The sequence below is a fragment of the Tympanuchus pallidicinctus genome, unplaced genomic scaffold (assembly GCF_026119805.1).
Source record: "Tympanuchus pallidicinctus isolate F22 unplaced genomic scaffold, pur_lepc_1.0 scaffold2, whole genome shotgun sequence".
Lineage (NCBI taxonomy): Eukaryota > Metazoa > Chordata > Aves > Galliformes > Phasianidae > Tympanuchus > Tympanuchus pallidicinctus.
Genome location: NW_026294721.1, coordinates 40,454,403 through 40,468,604, shown reverse-complemented (window position 1 = coordinate 40,468,604; position 14,202 = coordinate 40,454,403). Strand labels below are relative to the sequence as shown.

Genomic DNA, 14,202 nt, shown 5'->3' with positions numbered 1-14,202 from the left:
TGGGAACAGTAACATGAGGACTCCAACCCAGATTTCAGGCAGGGATCACCTAACAAAAAGCAGCCACCTCACTGCAGGCACAGAGCCATGGGATGAGAGCCAACATACACTGCTGCCTAGCAGCTAAAAGGGCTTACAGGAAGGATTTCTAGGATCATGCAGAAGCAAACAATCACTGGCTTCAAAAATCACACACATCCTGCCCACAAAGAACAATATCAATCACAATCTCCCACTGCCTACTTTAAATGGCTGGAAAAGCTCCAGCTCCCAGACAGCTGAAACTGATCCCCTTCTTGTCCCCCCCCTCGCACCCCCCCATCATGTGATGGTCCTGCCCAAGTGATTTAAGCTGCTGGAGCCGAGCGCTGAGTCACGTTGGCTGTGGAGCAGGGGCTTGGGGCATCTGCAGCATGGAGCAAGTGAGTGCCCCAGGCAAGATTTGGGGGTGGCTGCCTGTGGGTTCTGGGTCGGTGCCAGGGGGAGGAGGAGGCAAGGATTAGGCGAGAGGAAATGCTGGGCTGATACGAGGCTGTGGGAGGAACAGCTAGGGCCGACTGGCTGTGTTTCTTTTCTAGTGTGATATTTAAGTAGAGAAGCTGTTTTAATTCATGTTTTATTTTAAAGTTTTGAGATCATCTGCAGCTTACAGTTTGAATATCCTTTCTTTCTTTAATTTTTCCTTCTCGAAAAATGTATTTTGGGTCCAGGGCCATGCAAGTTTGTATAACGGCAGAAGGAAGGAGGGCTGTGTGTGCTGACCCTATGCTGGCACCATGCCTATTCTTTCGACTGTACCACAAACAGAGCCATGAAATAGTGCTGTAGTGATGAGCTGTTCAGTGGCTGTGGGGACCTGATCCCATTAGCCTCTTCCTTGCTCACGGCAGTGAGCAGGCATGAAGTCTCACACTGTTTTGGTTGAGTGACTGTCTCAAAGAGCTCTGGAGCAGCCCACAGCTACTGGCCACTGGTTGTGCAAGAAGAACCAGCCCACATAAGTAAAGTAACCAAATGCAAGTTCATTTCCCTATCTTATCTGCCATGTGGTTGGGCTCCGCACTATTGCAGCTGGGCCTGGAAACACGGGCACTGAAGCATGGTTTGGGTTAAACCGAACCGCACCAACAACATCTTCTTCTTAGTTGAAGGAGGTGGGGATTCTACTTGCTATTTTGGGGGTGTGTGGCTGGAGAAGTGAATAATCTGGCTCCAGGTGTGGCATCAATCCCTCTTCATCCCCGTAGGAGCTTCCCTAAGTGTGTGTGCTTGGCTCTGCTGGGCTGCAGTCAGAAGCAGGCTCTACTAACTCCTCTGTGCACAAAGCTCTAGGTTAAACCAGCAGATATTTTGGGTGGCCCCTGTAGTGTGGAGATCTGCCTGGAGTGGGGGGACACTGTTACAAAAGCTAACTGCTATTAATTCTGTGCTGATGGCTGCTGCTAAGTGAAAGGTGCAAGCTTCATTGTGAGGCTGTCCTTTGTAGCAGCTGGTCGATCAGCAGCTCAGTCCACCCCTGTCCTCATTGCAGTGGTTAAAACTACTTCCCCATGAGTTTGTGCTGCTCAGTGGGGTGACAGCACAGGACTGGTGACTGTGACCTGTATTCTCCGGCAAGTGGCTGAGGCAGCATGGCTGGTGCAACCCTGGCTCTAGCACTGAATGACAAAGGCCTTTGGGTCTGTGGGATCTGGTTTATGCCTCACACCAGGCAGGGCTGGCGGGCTGCCGTTGGGACGCTGAGCCCTGTGGTTTGGTCCTACAGGGATTGGTTGTTACCCAGCTGGATGTACAGCCTGGAGAATGTGTCAAGGTCAAAGGGAAGATCCCATCTGATGCCAAAGGGTGAGTGAAGAGATGGTTTGGAGGCTCCTGCCTTCTCAGGGGCTGACAGAGCTCCTACTGGGTTCAGCCTGTTGGCACTTGGTAGCTGGGCATTTCCTCACCACTGCCTTTCCATCTCCCCAGGTTTTCTGTGAATATAGGGAAGGACAGCAGCACCCTCATGCTTCATTTCAACCCTCGCTTTGACTGCCACGGGGATGTCAACACTGTTGTGTGCAACTCGAAGGAGGATGGCATGTGGGGTGAGGAGGACAGGAAGGCTGACTTCCCCTTTCAGCATGGCGACAAGGTTGAGGTGAGGTGCCAGAGGTCTGTGTAAGGCCCTGACACAATGTACTGGTGGGCTGAGGGCAACTTTTCTAATGCTACCAGGTGGAGAAGGGGCAGGTATGGAAAGGGAGCTAGGCAAGGGAAGAGACCTGCAGCTGACCAACTGCCTGGATTGGTCTGAGTCAATGCCCAACAGCTCAGCTGTATTCAGTGCCCCACTCTGGCCTTGCTCTGTAAGGTGTGCAAGTAAGAGCAATTAAAACACTGACCTGTGATTCAGATGGATCTACCTTGTCCCTTAGTTGCAGAAGCTTAGGCAGAGCAAACCAGTTTCATCCTTTCACTTCTGCACTGAGCTAGCAGGCATTGCCTTCACCACCTGTGGACATCTCAACTGCCTTGCACCCACTGTGCAGGAAGAAGGGAGCCTGCCTTGTGACCCGTGATGTGCTAGCCTTCCTTTTTGTGGTTCCTTACAGATCTGTATCTCCTTCGATGCAGCGGAGGTCAAGGTGAAGGTGCCTGAAGTGGAGTTTGAGTTTCCCAATCGGCTGGGCATGGAGAAAATTCAATATCTGGCTGTGGAGGGTGACTTTAAAGTGAAAGCTATTAAGTTCAGCTAACTGCTACAGCTTGTTTTTTTCTTTTCCCCTGCATAGTGAAATAAACCCAAACTTGCCATGGCTGCTTTCTCTGCTGTTTCCTGCTCTAATCTGCTTGCTTGTGTGTGCTATGGGGATGGGCAGTGGGAAAGGGTATGTGTCCACCTATATACTCATCTACACTGCTGCCTTGCAGCTGCTGTTGAGCTGGTCCACACAGCTGGCAAAGTATAACCTACTGTGACCTAAGCTCCTGTAGCAATAGGTTCTCCTTTAACCCTGTTTGCTGCAGTGAGTGGTCTCTGGTTGTTTGCTTCCCAGATTCTGGAGTTAGTCCCAGGCTGCTGTGACAGAAAAGCTCTAACAAGTATGTTTTAGGCATGCCTTGTGTCATCCCTGTCCAGGCAGTGCTACTCCATCCTCCTTGCTGGAGAGATACAGGGCATGGCTTGTGCTTTTGCAGAAAGCTCTGCTCTCTAAGAAAATGGTTTGACATGTTGCAGGCTGGCGCTAAAGAGCAGGCAAATTCAGTGAACTGCATGTGGTGGGGAAGAGACAGGAGTGAAGGGCAAGACCTGAGGCATCTCTGCCACTTCACAAGCTGTGGTCTTGATGCCGTCAGAGACCCTGTGATGCAGTCACTGGCTTAGTTATGTGGCAGGTAGGGATACTGGAAGTATTGGATCCTGAATGCACTAAGCACAACTAGTGAATTGTCTCTTCCTCTTGAAACCTCTTGCTCTGCTCATGCAATGCCTTGGAGTGTGCCTGCTACAGATATTCCCAAGCTGCCTGCTAGCTATGTCCAGACAGGACTTGCCATAGTGTTTGAGAACCTAATGAGAGAGAATGGATCCCTGCCCACTGAGTGTGAGAAGCCTAGGTGTGGGGCTGGCCCTGTGGCTGTCACAGCTGTGCTGGTGTGAGGTGCTGCAGTTGGCCAAATACTGCTGAAGTGGTGAAATTTGATCCCTGTTGGCTAAACTCTGACAACAGGGCTGTTATGGTCCAGGCTGTATTTGCTGTTATTTGGAACAGCTGAGTAGCCAGGCCAGCTGCCGGGGAAAGGGAGTAAGCCTCTGCAGAGTATTTGAGCCATTTGAATGCCTTTTATGGGGAGGCTGGCCTGGCTGTACTGTGGCAGCTGCCCCAGAACTGAGGAATCTGTGAGGTGGCTTGCTTTGGAGGTGGCTTTATTGATAGCCCTTTCTCTCTGTTTCCTGGAAACTCAATCATGAAGGTCAGAAGGATATGGGCCATAGCTATGTCTTGCCAGTTACCTTGTGGGCATAGATATGGTGATGCAGCTCCTCCTATTTAGCCTTCAGATCTGATGTAGCTCATGACTGTGAGGGACTGGCAGTGTGCAAATGAGCAGGATGCTTTATGGGCACTTATCTCTTCCAGGGCAGTATGTGTGTCTGGAGAACATCCACCAGAAGGCTCTGCTGCACTGACCAAGTTCAGCAAAAATTTCTACTCTGCATATGGTGGGAAGGTGTAGAAGGGGCTGCTACAACCACTGTCCTTTGTGGGAGCAGGGTACAGGTAGCACATGTCTCTCTGCACTGCAGAAGCATGGTTATGCTGTGGGACTACCTCTTCTGAACTGGACAGAAGCACAGATAATGGTACTTAGAATTTTGGTCCTGCATATACTGCATTACATAGAACCATAGAAAGGCTCACGCTTTGCCCTATCAAGTAAATCTTGAGGTTTGGTGGGCTTTCTGTTTGTTTGTTTTAAGGTTACTGATAATTTTTGGTGGGAGAGTGAGGAAAAAATGGCTTTTGTTTTGTTTCCCTTATTTCCTGTCATTTAATGTCTGAAGATTTAGTAAATCATAAGGTATTCAAACTATCAGAAGTACAAAGCCCTTAGTTCACAGAGGGATGCGGGCCTTAAAGCTGGTTCCCCTGCCTGCTGGCTACTCCAGTTAGGGGAGGTATGTGTCTGTCAGCATGGACAAGAGTAAAGGTGATCTTGCTTTTTGCCTGTTAAGTTCTCATTTCCAGGTAGGCTCAAAGTACAAATGGGAGCTGTCCCCCTCCTATACTTTCCTCAGCCTAGTTAGGCTTATGCTGCTTTCTAACTGAAGAGACCACAGGAGAAAAAGGAGGAAGAAAGTCTTTACCAGTACTTCCTTTTGTTCTCCCGCATCCCAGATCTATAAATGCTCCTGGTCCTACAAGTGATGCTGGTAAAAATGCAGAATAAACATGAAGTGTCAAGTCTAAAGTTACAAGATTTCACCTCTGTTAGAAAGACCAGGAAAACAAGTATGACATGCCGTGCTGCAGATAGAAGATACCGGTGAATGTAAAATGTCTTGTTCCTGCTAAGTAAGCCTTCCTTGAAATGCATGGCACACTTGGCTTTTCCAGTATCCTTGGGAACCTGAGCCCTGCTTGCTCTGGGGAGGAGCAGAAAAGCACAGCCGGCATGGCCTAAGAGTGTGCCTTTTTTATTTAAATCCTGCCAAGCCTGTTGCCAGTCTTTCAGTCCAGCAACACTTCCCAGGGGAACCAAGAGCCTACAGTTGTCCAGGCACTGAGATCAGGAGGTGGAGGAAAACCCTGACCCCTGCTTCTGCTGAATCCTTTAAGTTTGCTGTGTTCAAGTCAGCTTCCATTCCTGTATTTTCACCAGGAATCAAAGCTGTAGCACTTTCTTGCCTTACAGCATCATGGAGAGGGATAAAGGGACCTTGAAGACACTGGAAAACAGTTGTGAGACTGCTATATGAACACAGAATAAGTGATGTACATTATCACCTCACTTAAAACAAATGTTCAACATTCTGTGCAGGGCCTGAAAGAGTAGTGATGGGAAAGACAGACCATCAGCCAGCTTTGTCTTCTCAAAAATGACTTTCCTGAGTTGTTTGCACTAACATTGCTTGACAGAAATAGGCCACCCAACTGACTTTGTAGCTACGCAAGCATGCATATAACCCTCTCCAACACAGCCTCAAAAGACAGCTGCAGGTCACTGCACCTAGAAATGGGGAAAAGCTGAGGAAGCCAATGGGCAGTCCAGGTTGTGGTAGGGCATGAGGAGACAGTTGGGTTCTCTTTTAGCTTATGTCTTTACAGCAAAAATAGGTGGAATTTGTTTCTTTCCAACAACAGATTTATAAGAATGCAACTGGCATGTGTTCAGCAAAATGAGAAAGTGATCTCCAGTCAGTTCTTGGCCAAGTACTGGGTATACTGACAGCTATGTTTGTTCTTTAACTGCCCATCTCCTGTTTCCATGGCCCTGCTCCTGATCTTTACAAGTCAGTGAGAAATTCTACCACTCATTTACTTTTAGAAATTCAGTCTCAAACTGTAAGCTGCATTGCCTGATAACTGCTCCCCTTTCTGAGGCTGAGTACTGGAGACTTTTGTTACACAATTCCCCTTTTTTGTACCATGATGGTTGTCTAAGCATTTCTCAAGGGATATGGCAAGCACCTGGCTGCCACCTCTGTGCCAGCACACTGTGTTGACAGCCCTGGACATGGGCACGACCATGTTCCCCACACGTGAAGACCCTCCCTTGTGGAAACCAAACCCCTGCTCTCTGCTAAGCTGCAACGTATTTCCTTCCCTTCAACTCCTTCCTAGTTGTTCCACAGTGGGTGCAAGCAGACAGGTGCAGGCTGCAAAGCCTTCCTCCGTGGTGAGAAATAAAAATATGTACACACTCACATTTGTCAGCAGGCTCCAGAGCGATGTGAACGTCTCCCAGTAGCGCACTGCCTGCAGGCTGCTGGCCAGACACCCTGAGAACACCGTCCTCAGTTACCTCACGGGCGCTAGTGGTAAAAACACACCGGAGGGGTGGGCAGCAAGCCCCTCTATTGCTTTTTGAGATTTTGGCACAGCTGGGTACTGCATCCCTCCATTTTGCAGAATGATGAAGTGACAGAGTGCCTGTTAGGGCAGCTGTGCCTGGGGGCACCATGAGGCAAAATGGCGCCTTCCCGCCTTCTGCCCACAGTCAGCGCCTCACCACACTGAACTGGCCTGGGCAAGGAACGGACACCTGCAGAAAGCTGTTACTTCCTTCAAAATCTCCCACCATGCTTTTTTCTCTTAAAAAATATTGTGCTTTTAATTACTTTTTTAAACTAATGTTCTTATTTCAGCTCAACTTAATGCCTGTGCCACAGTGACTTGCATTAGAAATCCTGGGCAACCCTGACAGGAAGGCATGGTCTCCAGTTGCAAATCACAGAGAAAAAAGCTAGTGGGCTCCAGTGTACAACTTCTCTTTGGAGCATGAAGAACAATTGTGGGTTTTTTTTCCTAATGCCTAAAGAAACTCAGGCAGATGTGCTGAGAGCAGTCAGCCATTCTTCACAAATGAAGACCAACATTTTTCACAGGGACAAGGGGGAATGGTTTTAATTGAAAAGGGGACAGATATAGGTTTGATGTTAGGAGGAAATTTACTCAGAGGGCAGCGAGGCACTGCACAGCTGCCCAGAGAGGCTGTGGGTGCCCCATCCCTGGAAGCATTCAAGGCCAGGTTAGATGGGGCTCTGGGCAGCCTGAGCTGGCAGCCCTGTGCATGGCAGGTTTTCTTCAGTTTGTACTGCAGAGTGACAGCAGAGCCTGGCTGAATGGGTAGAAGGGACCATCTCCTGCTCAGAGACCACTCTGGCCACAAAAAACATCTTCAGTCACGTAACATGTTTGTTCAATAATGTATTGTTAGAAGAGCCTTGTAGTTTGTAGGTAGCATACATCACTGCATTTACATTAACTGAAGGCTGCAGAGACAAGCTACAGTCCTATAGGAATGCAGCCAACCCATAATGCCACCCACAGTCAAAATCAGTGAACATAAGGGAAGAACCAGCTCTTATGTGAATTTAACCTGGCCAAACCCAGGGATGACATCTCCAGATATGCCCCCAGTCTCCTCTTACTGATCTGAAACACAGACTCTCCAATGAAAAACTCTCACATTTTCCATTTTGCAAGCAAGTCAGTGTGCTAATCTTCAAGAATTACATGGAGTTTCTATGAAATGCTACCTGAGTTGGTTTGCTTGCTTCTTTTTCTTCACCACTCTAAACAAGCATGTCAGAGACTGAGCTATATGATGGATCAGGCCTGACATGTGGACTGTTCTAGCACTCTGTGATAGGTTTTATAATAGGCAACCATCACAAAAGATCTTGTGTGTAAACTTACAACCAACAGACCCTAGTACGTAAACACTGCTTATTAGATTTAGTCTCGAGGAAAGCATCTGACATGAATTCCTTGTGACCATCGATGGCCCAAGGGCTCTGTTAAAAAGGAAAAAAAAGCAAATTGCAATTCGGATGAGTAGATCTTCACAGGGTATTACATCACATGGAACTGCACAGCCAAGCAGACTGCAGGAGCATCACGTTGCTGAAAGCATGTGAGGACACACTAAGAGCTGCTTCAGCATCCCTCACTGCACAGACAGCATCGCAGTGCATGTCTCCATCTTTTTCCTTTTTCTCATGCCAGGCCTGGGTGCAGTGACAGCAATGAAGTCTGATTACTTTCAAAGGCCAGAAAAAATTCTGTGAGGCAACACTGATTTACACCTGCTTTTTCTTTTTTCTTCTTTTTTTCTAACAGGTTCCTCATACATTGGCTGGAAATTGAAGATAACAGTTTCAGGAACACTAACTCAGGAAAAATTATGCCCCACTCTCTTCCCTGTGACTTTTCTGATAGGTCTCAAAGGTGAAAGCCAGTTAGCACTAGGTAAACAGGAATTTTCCCCCATAAGTGAGATTCTGACTGAGAGTGAGGATAAAGAATATGGGGAAGGCAGATGCAGCGGAACTGCCAGATCACAGCCTGATCCAATGGTTGAGCTCCAGGCGAGAAGGTGTAGCTAATCCACTGCTTGCACCTGAGTGAATGGAAGAGAAAAAGCTTGGATCCACCCCTCCTCACCCTCATTCAAGGGCTAGCAGCTGAGGGAACAGTCTCTCTCTGGATTGTACTCTTCTTGAGCTGTCCCTGGTTGCTGGAAGGAATGAGCTAATTTTTCTTTCTTTGTTACCTGCTATTGCTCTATTGTTCCTCTGTCCCATTAGAAGGCATAGAAGGCATTGTCATTGCCTTCTTTTGTCATACAGCACATCATACAGTAGCATCCCTGGGAGGCAAATAAGTGTACTCTCAACTGGAAAGACAGAGGAAAGAAATAAGCAGAATTGGAGATCTACATTCCCTGTAAGACAGCACTAGGTAAAATGCTGTCTTCCTAACTGTAATGTGCAAACGTAACACTGCCAGCAATGAGGTGTCCTATAGTTTTTATACAACTAGCTTTAACACTGGACTAGCAGCTTATGTCAGAAATGCTACTGCTTTGTCCTTACTAGGATTTGCCTCAAACTAGAGAAGTAAGGCTGTTCACCCCGTGTCAGGCATTGGCTACTGCCAGCTGAACAAACTAGGTAGCTACTGCAGGATTCTTCCAGTTTGTGGTCTGAAGAGACTTCTCCAGAATTTGGAGAAGGTGTCTGACCCAAGTACTCTGGGCTGAGTTTCTTCCACTCTTGTTCTACAGAGGGCAGGCTGGCAAAACCATGCACCCACAGTACAGCATTCCATTTCAGTATCCCAAATAAAAATAATGCCCATTTCTAGCCTAGATGCTCTTCCACTGAGAAGCACTGTTTGTTGCAAGATTTGCCCGGAGACTTTCAAGGTGAGGCTGGATAAAACCCTGGGCAACATGATGTGGTGCCCCTGTCATTGCAGGGGAGTTGGACTGGATGGCCCTCAGAGTTCCCTTTGAACTCTAAAGATTCTATGATTTTTGGATCATTTGAGTGCTCTAAAGCTCAGCCCCTGCTGTAACTGCAAGGAGAAATACTCCAGTTCTTATATACACAAGGCATTAAGTCACTACATTGTAGGGAAGAGACAGCAATGCAAATCATGCTTCCTGTATCTAGCTTGCTGGGGTTTTTTTTGTTACTGAAGCCAAGTAGCTATAGGTTCAGATCTGAAAATCTCATATAGTCCGATTCAAAACTCAGGTTTGTTTCAGTGAATGTAAAAGGACTAGACAAAGCTGTACAATTCTGCTTGCTCTACTACTGTTCCATGAAATTACGGCACCGTTCTGTGAACTAAGCTTCTGTTATACTCCAGTTCTAGGAATATGAGAGAAAAGCAAGGTGGGATAAGGAGTAATGAACATTTTGCTGAAGGCACCAAGAAGTAGATCTACTGGCTTGGCCAATGCTTGGTTACCTTCAAATATACATCAAGATGTGCTTCTGCCAAGCTCTCAAACCCAGCAGTTATGGCAATCTTTTTATGCAAAGATTGTTTCTCTAATGATAAAGAAATATAAACTTTAATTCATTCTTCATTTGAAGATCTTAGCTGTTACAAAAATGTAAAATAACTACCACCTGCCTCATTTGCTGATGCTTGTGCGCACAGTGGGAACACATGTAGAACTTAGCAGACCACAAAGCCAAGCCAAATAGCTAAATTTCTTGCAAACCCATGAATCCTGTTAAGGTTCAAACTTTTTAGCTGGAAACTCTACAAAAGAAATAGTTCTTCACACTATTTAGTAAAGTCTTATATACCACCACCACAAGGCTGGCTGATGGCCCACTGCTCAGAAATACTTGACTTGCAAGCATAACACCAGCATACTGAGAAAGTCTTGTTGCTGCCCACAGCACTTGTGGGCAAAGGTAGCTTTGCTGCTTGCAGTGCAGCATGCTGCCCCTGAAATGGGGACTGGTTCCTGCAGCACACAGGCAGACCCTGCTTAGCTGGGAGGCTCTTCCTGACCTGAGGGAAAGCTGCAGGGCTTTCTTTCTCAGTAAAGAACATGCCACGTAGAAAAGGCCCTGTTGCTGATCCCAGACTGTTCACAAAAGCCTGTCAGATTTGCCAGTCATTTTGACTGATTTTGGTAAGTGCAGGATGAAAGGATGGCTTTAAAAAAATCAAATGAACACAATTTTCAAATACAATAAATTAAAGGAATTGTGAAGGTTTCTATTTATTTATTTATTTTTTTTTTTAGAAAAAATTAAATGATCGCATTGGCTGGAAACAGCTCCCCCTACTGTTTTCCTGAAATCCTCCCAAACAAAGAATCATTCTTGAGTACCTCCAAAATACTTTCAATTTTTTGATTCAGCTATTAAGGTATAAAAAATCAGTTTCCCTGCTTGGGGTTCTTATAAAACGCTGTATAAGCCTGAGCAGCATGTAAGCTCATTAGTAAAAAGGATATGTTTGCTGTCATTGCAGGTATCTGGCTTACTTCTTCACAAAGCATTAAAATACCAGGTAGATTTTATTTTGGGTATTGGAGAATTGATGCTTTATACGACAGGAAGGCACTGGTAAATTTTTCAGCCTGCCAAGCTGCCTGTGGTAGAGCTACACGAGCTATTCAAAAATACAAATGGAGCTTTAAAACTGGCTTTCAAAGCAATGAATGCTGTAATTTTCAGACATGTGCTGGAGCTGGCATTCATAATGAATGGACTTAAAGCTACACAACTAAAATTTCTGCTCTGCTCCTGGTGGCAAGATGAATAGTGCAATCTTCTGGAGAAAAAAGATGCTTGAATCCCTACTACAGCTGGAAATCTCTGCAAGCTTAGGAAAGAGACAACCTGAGTCTGATTTATCAGTTGCAGTGGTGAATTTTTCAGGCAGCTTGTGGCCACATCATTTAAATGGCAACACAGCTCATTAGAGAGGATAGAAATATACAGAAAAACGGAGTCTGCCCCAGTCTGCTTTGCTGAATGCCAACTGGCAGCAATCCTTCAGCACTTGGTAAAATGATATAGTCGGGCAAATTTAGTTATTCCAGTCTGGACTGATTAGGAAATAATCCAATAGTCCTTACAGTAGGATTTCAAGTTAATGCTTCTTGTAGCTTGTAAGTTTCTAATGGAACGGATTCAGACAAATGAGATACTACTGTGTGAAAATAATCCTAGTGTACATCTCCCCTTCAGAAATACAGTTCTATAAATAATGTCATTAGAGATCCCTCTCACATGTCGCAGAAATGCATTCAAGCTGCAACAGTAACACAGATGATGAGCTGGATTAGTTAGAACAAAGACAGACTCCACCTCAAACTTCCACACTGAGTACAGAGCAGGATTAATTACTTTACATTAACTCCTGAGATGCAAGCTCTCAAAAAAGCAAATTCAAACTTGAGAATCATTGGATCACAAGGTACTGAGGTGGAAGGATTGTGCTTTTCTGGCCAAGATGTCCCTCATATGGACACTGACTAGTTATCTTCAGTGTGTGTTGAAACAGGTTGAAACTTCTTCTGGTAGCCTTTTATTATATTAAAAAAAAAAACAACAAACAATAACAACAAAACCACAAAGAGATGTTCCAGGCTAATGCATCACTATCTTTGGGGTTCCCTCTTTTTGTTAAAGTTTTCACAAAATACAAAATTAAATGTCTTTTCTACATACAGAACAAAGTAGAATCAAGTAACTGATTAGAGTATGTACAAAAACTTACACATCACCTTGTTCTTTAAAAAATATAAATATCAATAACGTTCAGTAGAATGGGTTGGTTTTATTTTTAAGGCTTCATTCTTTTAGATCCTTCATTATTTAATGAGATGCCAGGTAGGCAGGAAAAGCAGGAAAGAGAGGACGTGATTTTCTTTTATTAAAAGTAACATGTTTAATTCTCTTGAGAGTCTTCCTCATCTCTGTTAGGAGGAGACACAATTGAGTTTCGTTCCCCCCAGAGTGATTTAAGTTTCCAGGAAGCAGTGGTGGAAGGAAAGAAAAATAAAACCCTTATTATTGCTATTTGTTTCCTTCACCGAAATCTGGTTTTAAACCTGTCTCTGTTCACAGTCACTGTAGAGAGCCATCTGCACAGTATTTGGATTAAATAGACTCAAGCAGGAAGACTTTGCCCCAGGTCCACATGGGAAAGGTTAAAGTGAGGATGAGACTGCTGGAAGTGTTTTACCATTGACTCCAGCAGAGGTAGCAAGTGCTGCAGCTAGGGCAGCTGCTGCTGTTGCATCCCTGGGCGTGAAGTCTGTGGGGAGGCTTTCCATCAGGCACTTGAGCTGCTCCTGACCCAGTTTGATTTTATCATCTAGCTCTCGTTGCTCTATGAGGAGTGCAGACTTCATCTTTACAAAGTGCTGGTAGTCCTGGAGCTGTTCCTCAGAGAGGTAGTTGCCCAGGATCTCCAAAACCACCCGTTCTCGACGGTCGAGGTTTTCCTTCAATTCCCGGGCATCCTCATGCTGGCCAGCCAGCAGTTTCCTCTTCTCATTCAGAGAGCTCTGTACACACCAGAGAGAGCACTTCAGTATTAGCAGCACTATCACTGATACTCACTGATCCCCCCCTCTTCTGCCCCTGACACCAAATTTGCCACCTCTTGGTGAGGCAACTTGGCTGCTAAGTTCCCAGACGCGCAGCCAGGAGCCTGCGGAAGGAGGATGAATTACTCATTGTGGGCTAAATGTGAATCCCACTAAATGTGAATATGAATGCTCTGATCAATGTGGGGTAGAAAGGACCCCAAGAAAATCAGTAAAACTTACTCAAAAGCAGCGACTGCCAGGAAAATCTGGCTCTGTCTCTTACAACCACCCAAAAAATGCTAAAATGTGTCTTCAACTGAAGTAAAAGGCAGTTGTTACTTCACAATACAGAATACCATGCAGCCTTTCTTCCACATGCTGGTCACAGACATGCTGTGCCAAACACAGACATTGTTTGGAGATAAAAGCCACAGGATCTGAGACACTTGTGCGAATGTGAACCAAGATTCCTAGGGACAGAACCATGTTCGCTCTGGCTCGTGCAGAATCAGTGAGGCACCTGTCTTTGAGCTTATAGAAGCAGGATCTTTTGACTGTTACAGCGGAGAAAGGCCAAGAGGCCACAGTTGTACAGATACGTACCCGCTCTTCACTGTTGGCATTTTCCCCTAGGCTACTGAGAACATTCTCTACCCGGGCCAGGCGTCCTGAGAGAGAAAGCAAGAGGTTCACCACCTTATCCAAGTCGCCGATGAACATCTTGTATTTGTCAAACTCGTTTGGTTTGCATAGCTCGCTGATCAACAGCTCCACCTCCTCTCCGAGAGCATTATTCATTTTGATGTCTGCAAGTAAGCCTTCCTTTGCTTCCTTCAGGATTTCCAGTTTGTGGGTCAAGCTCCCGATGAGCTCAGCCTGTCAGAAGGGAAACACATTGCCACGCTGGTCATTACCATGATCACAGAGTTCATTTGGATGATGAGAGCAAGAGGATATGGTTACAGTTCATGAGGAGCAAGGTCAAGTCAGTAGCAGCTGACAAAGACGACAGCCAGAAGGGAACAGAGAACACTCTGAATTTCCACATTCAGGTGATGATCTGAATCTGATAACCTGGTAAGATTACATGAAGATATATTTGTTCTATCATCATGAACATCTTCAAAAGAGACATCC

The 14,202-nt window shown here is 45.8% G+C and overlaps 2 protein-coding genes and 1 long non-coding RNA gene across 8 annotated transcripts in view; 2 read left to right on the top strand and 1 right to left on the bottom strand.

Moving 5' to 3' along the window:
• The first annotated feature begins 313 nt into the window (after window positions 1-313).
• Window positions 314-2,800, top strand: LOC128080072 (16 kDa beta-galactoside-binding lectin). Its single transcript, XM_052681887.1, has 4 exons — window positions 314-422; window positions 1,766-1,845; window positions 1,969-2,140; window positions 2,595-2,800. The coding sequence occupies exons 1-4, from the start codon at window positions 414-416 to the stop codon at window positions 2,736-2,738; spliced, it is 405 nt and encodes a 134-aa protein (XP_052537847.1). The 5' UTR covers window positions 314-413; the 3' UTR covers window positions 2,739-2,800.
• Window positions 2,801-3,448: 648 nt separating this feature from the next.
• Window positions 3,449-10,750, top strand: LOC128080073 (uncharacterized). Its single transcript, XR_008206480.1, has 2 exons — window positions 3,449-5,480; window positions 8,331-10,750. It is a non-coding gene; the product is annotated as an uncharacterized LOC128080073 (long non-coding RNA).
• Window positions 10,751-12,040: 1,290 nt separating this feature from the next.
• SHROOM3 (shroom family member 3) overlaps window positions 12,041-14,202 on the bottom strand; it is an 83,109-nt gene continuing 80,947 nt past the window's right edge. For all 6 annotated transcript variants that reach the window (XM_052681883.1, XM_052681884.1, XM_052681881.1 and 3 more), the window contains 2 exons: window positions 13,669-13,941; window positions 12,041-13,041 (listed from right to left, as the gene is read on the bottom strand). In XM_052681883.1, coding sequence (XP_052537843.1) covers window positions 12,682-13,041; window positions 13,669-13,941 — 633 coding nt within the window. In that variant the 3' untranslated portion in view covers window positions 12,041-12,681. The remainder of the gene's footprint in view (window positions 13,042-13,668; window positions 13,942-14,202) is intronic.

Excerpts from the sequence above, each read along its gene's own strand:
- LOC128080072 (XM_052681887.1), top strand. Across the intron at positions 1,846-1,968 it reads ATCCCATCTGATGCCAAAGG|GTTTTCTGTGAATATAGGGA; the intron begins GTGAGTGAAGAG and ends CCATCTCCCCAG. Across the intron at positions 2,141-2,594 it reads AGCATGGCGACAAGGTTGAG|ATCTGTATCTCCTTCGATGC; the intron begins GTGAGGTGCCAG and ends GGTTCCTTACAG.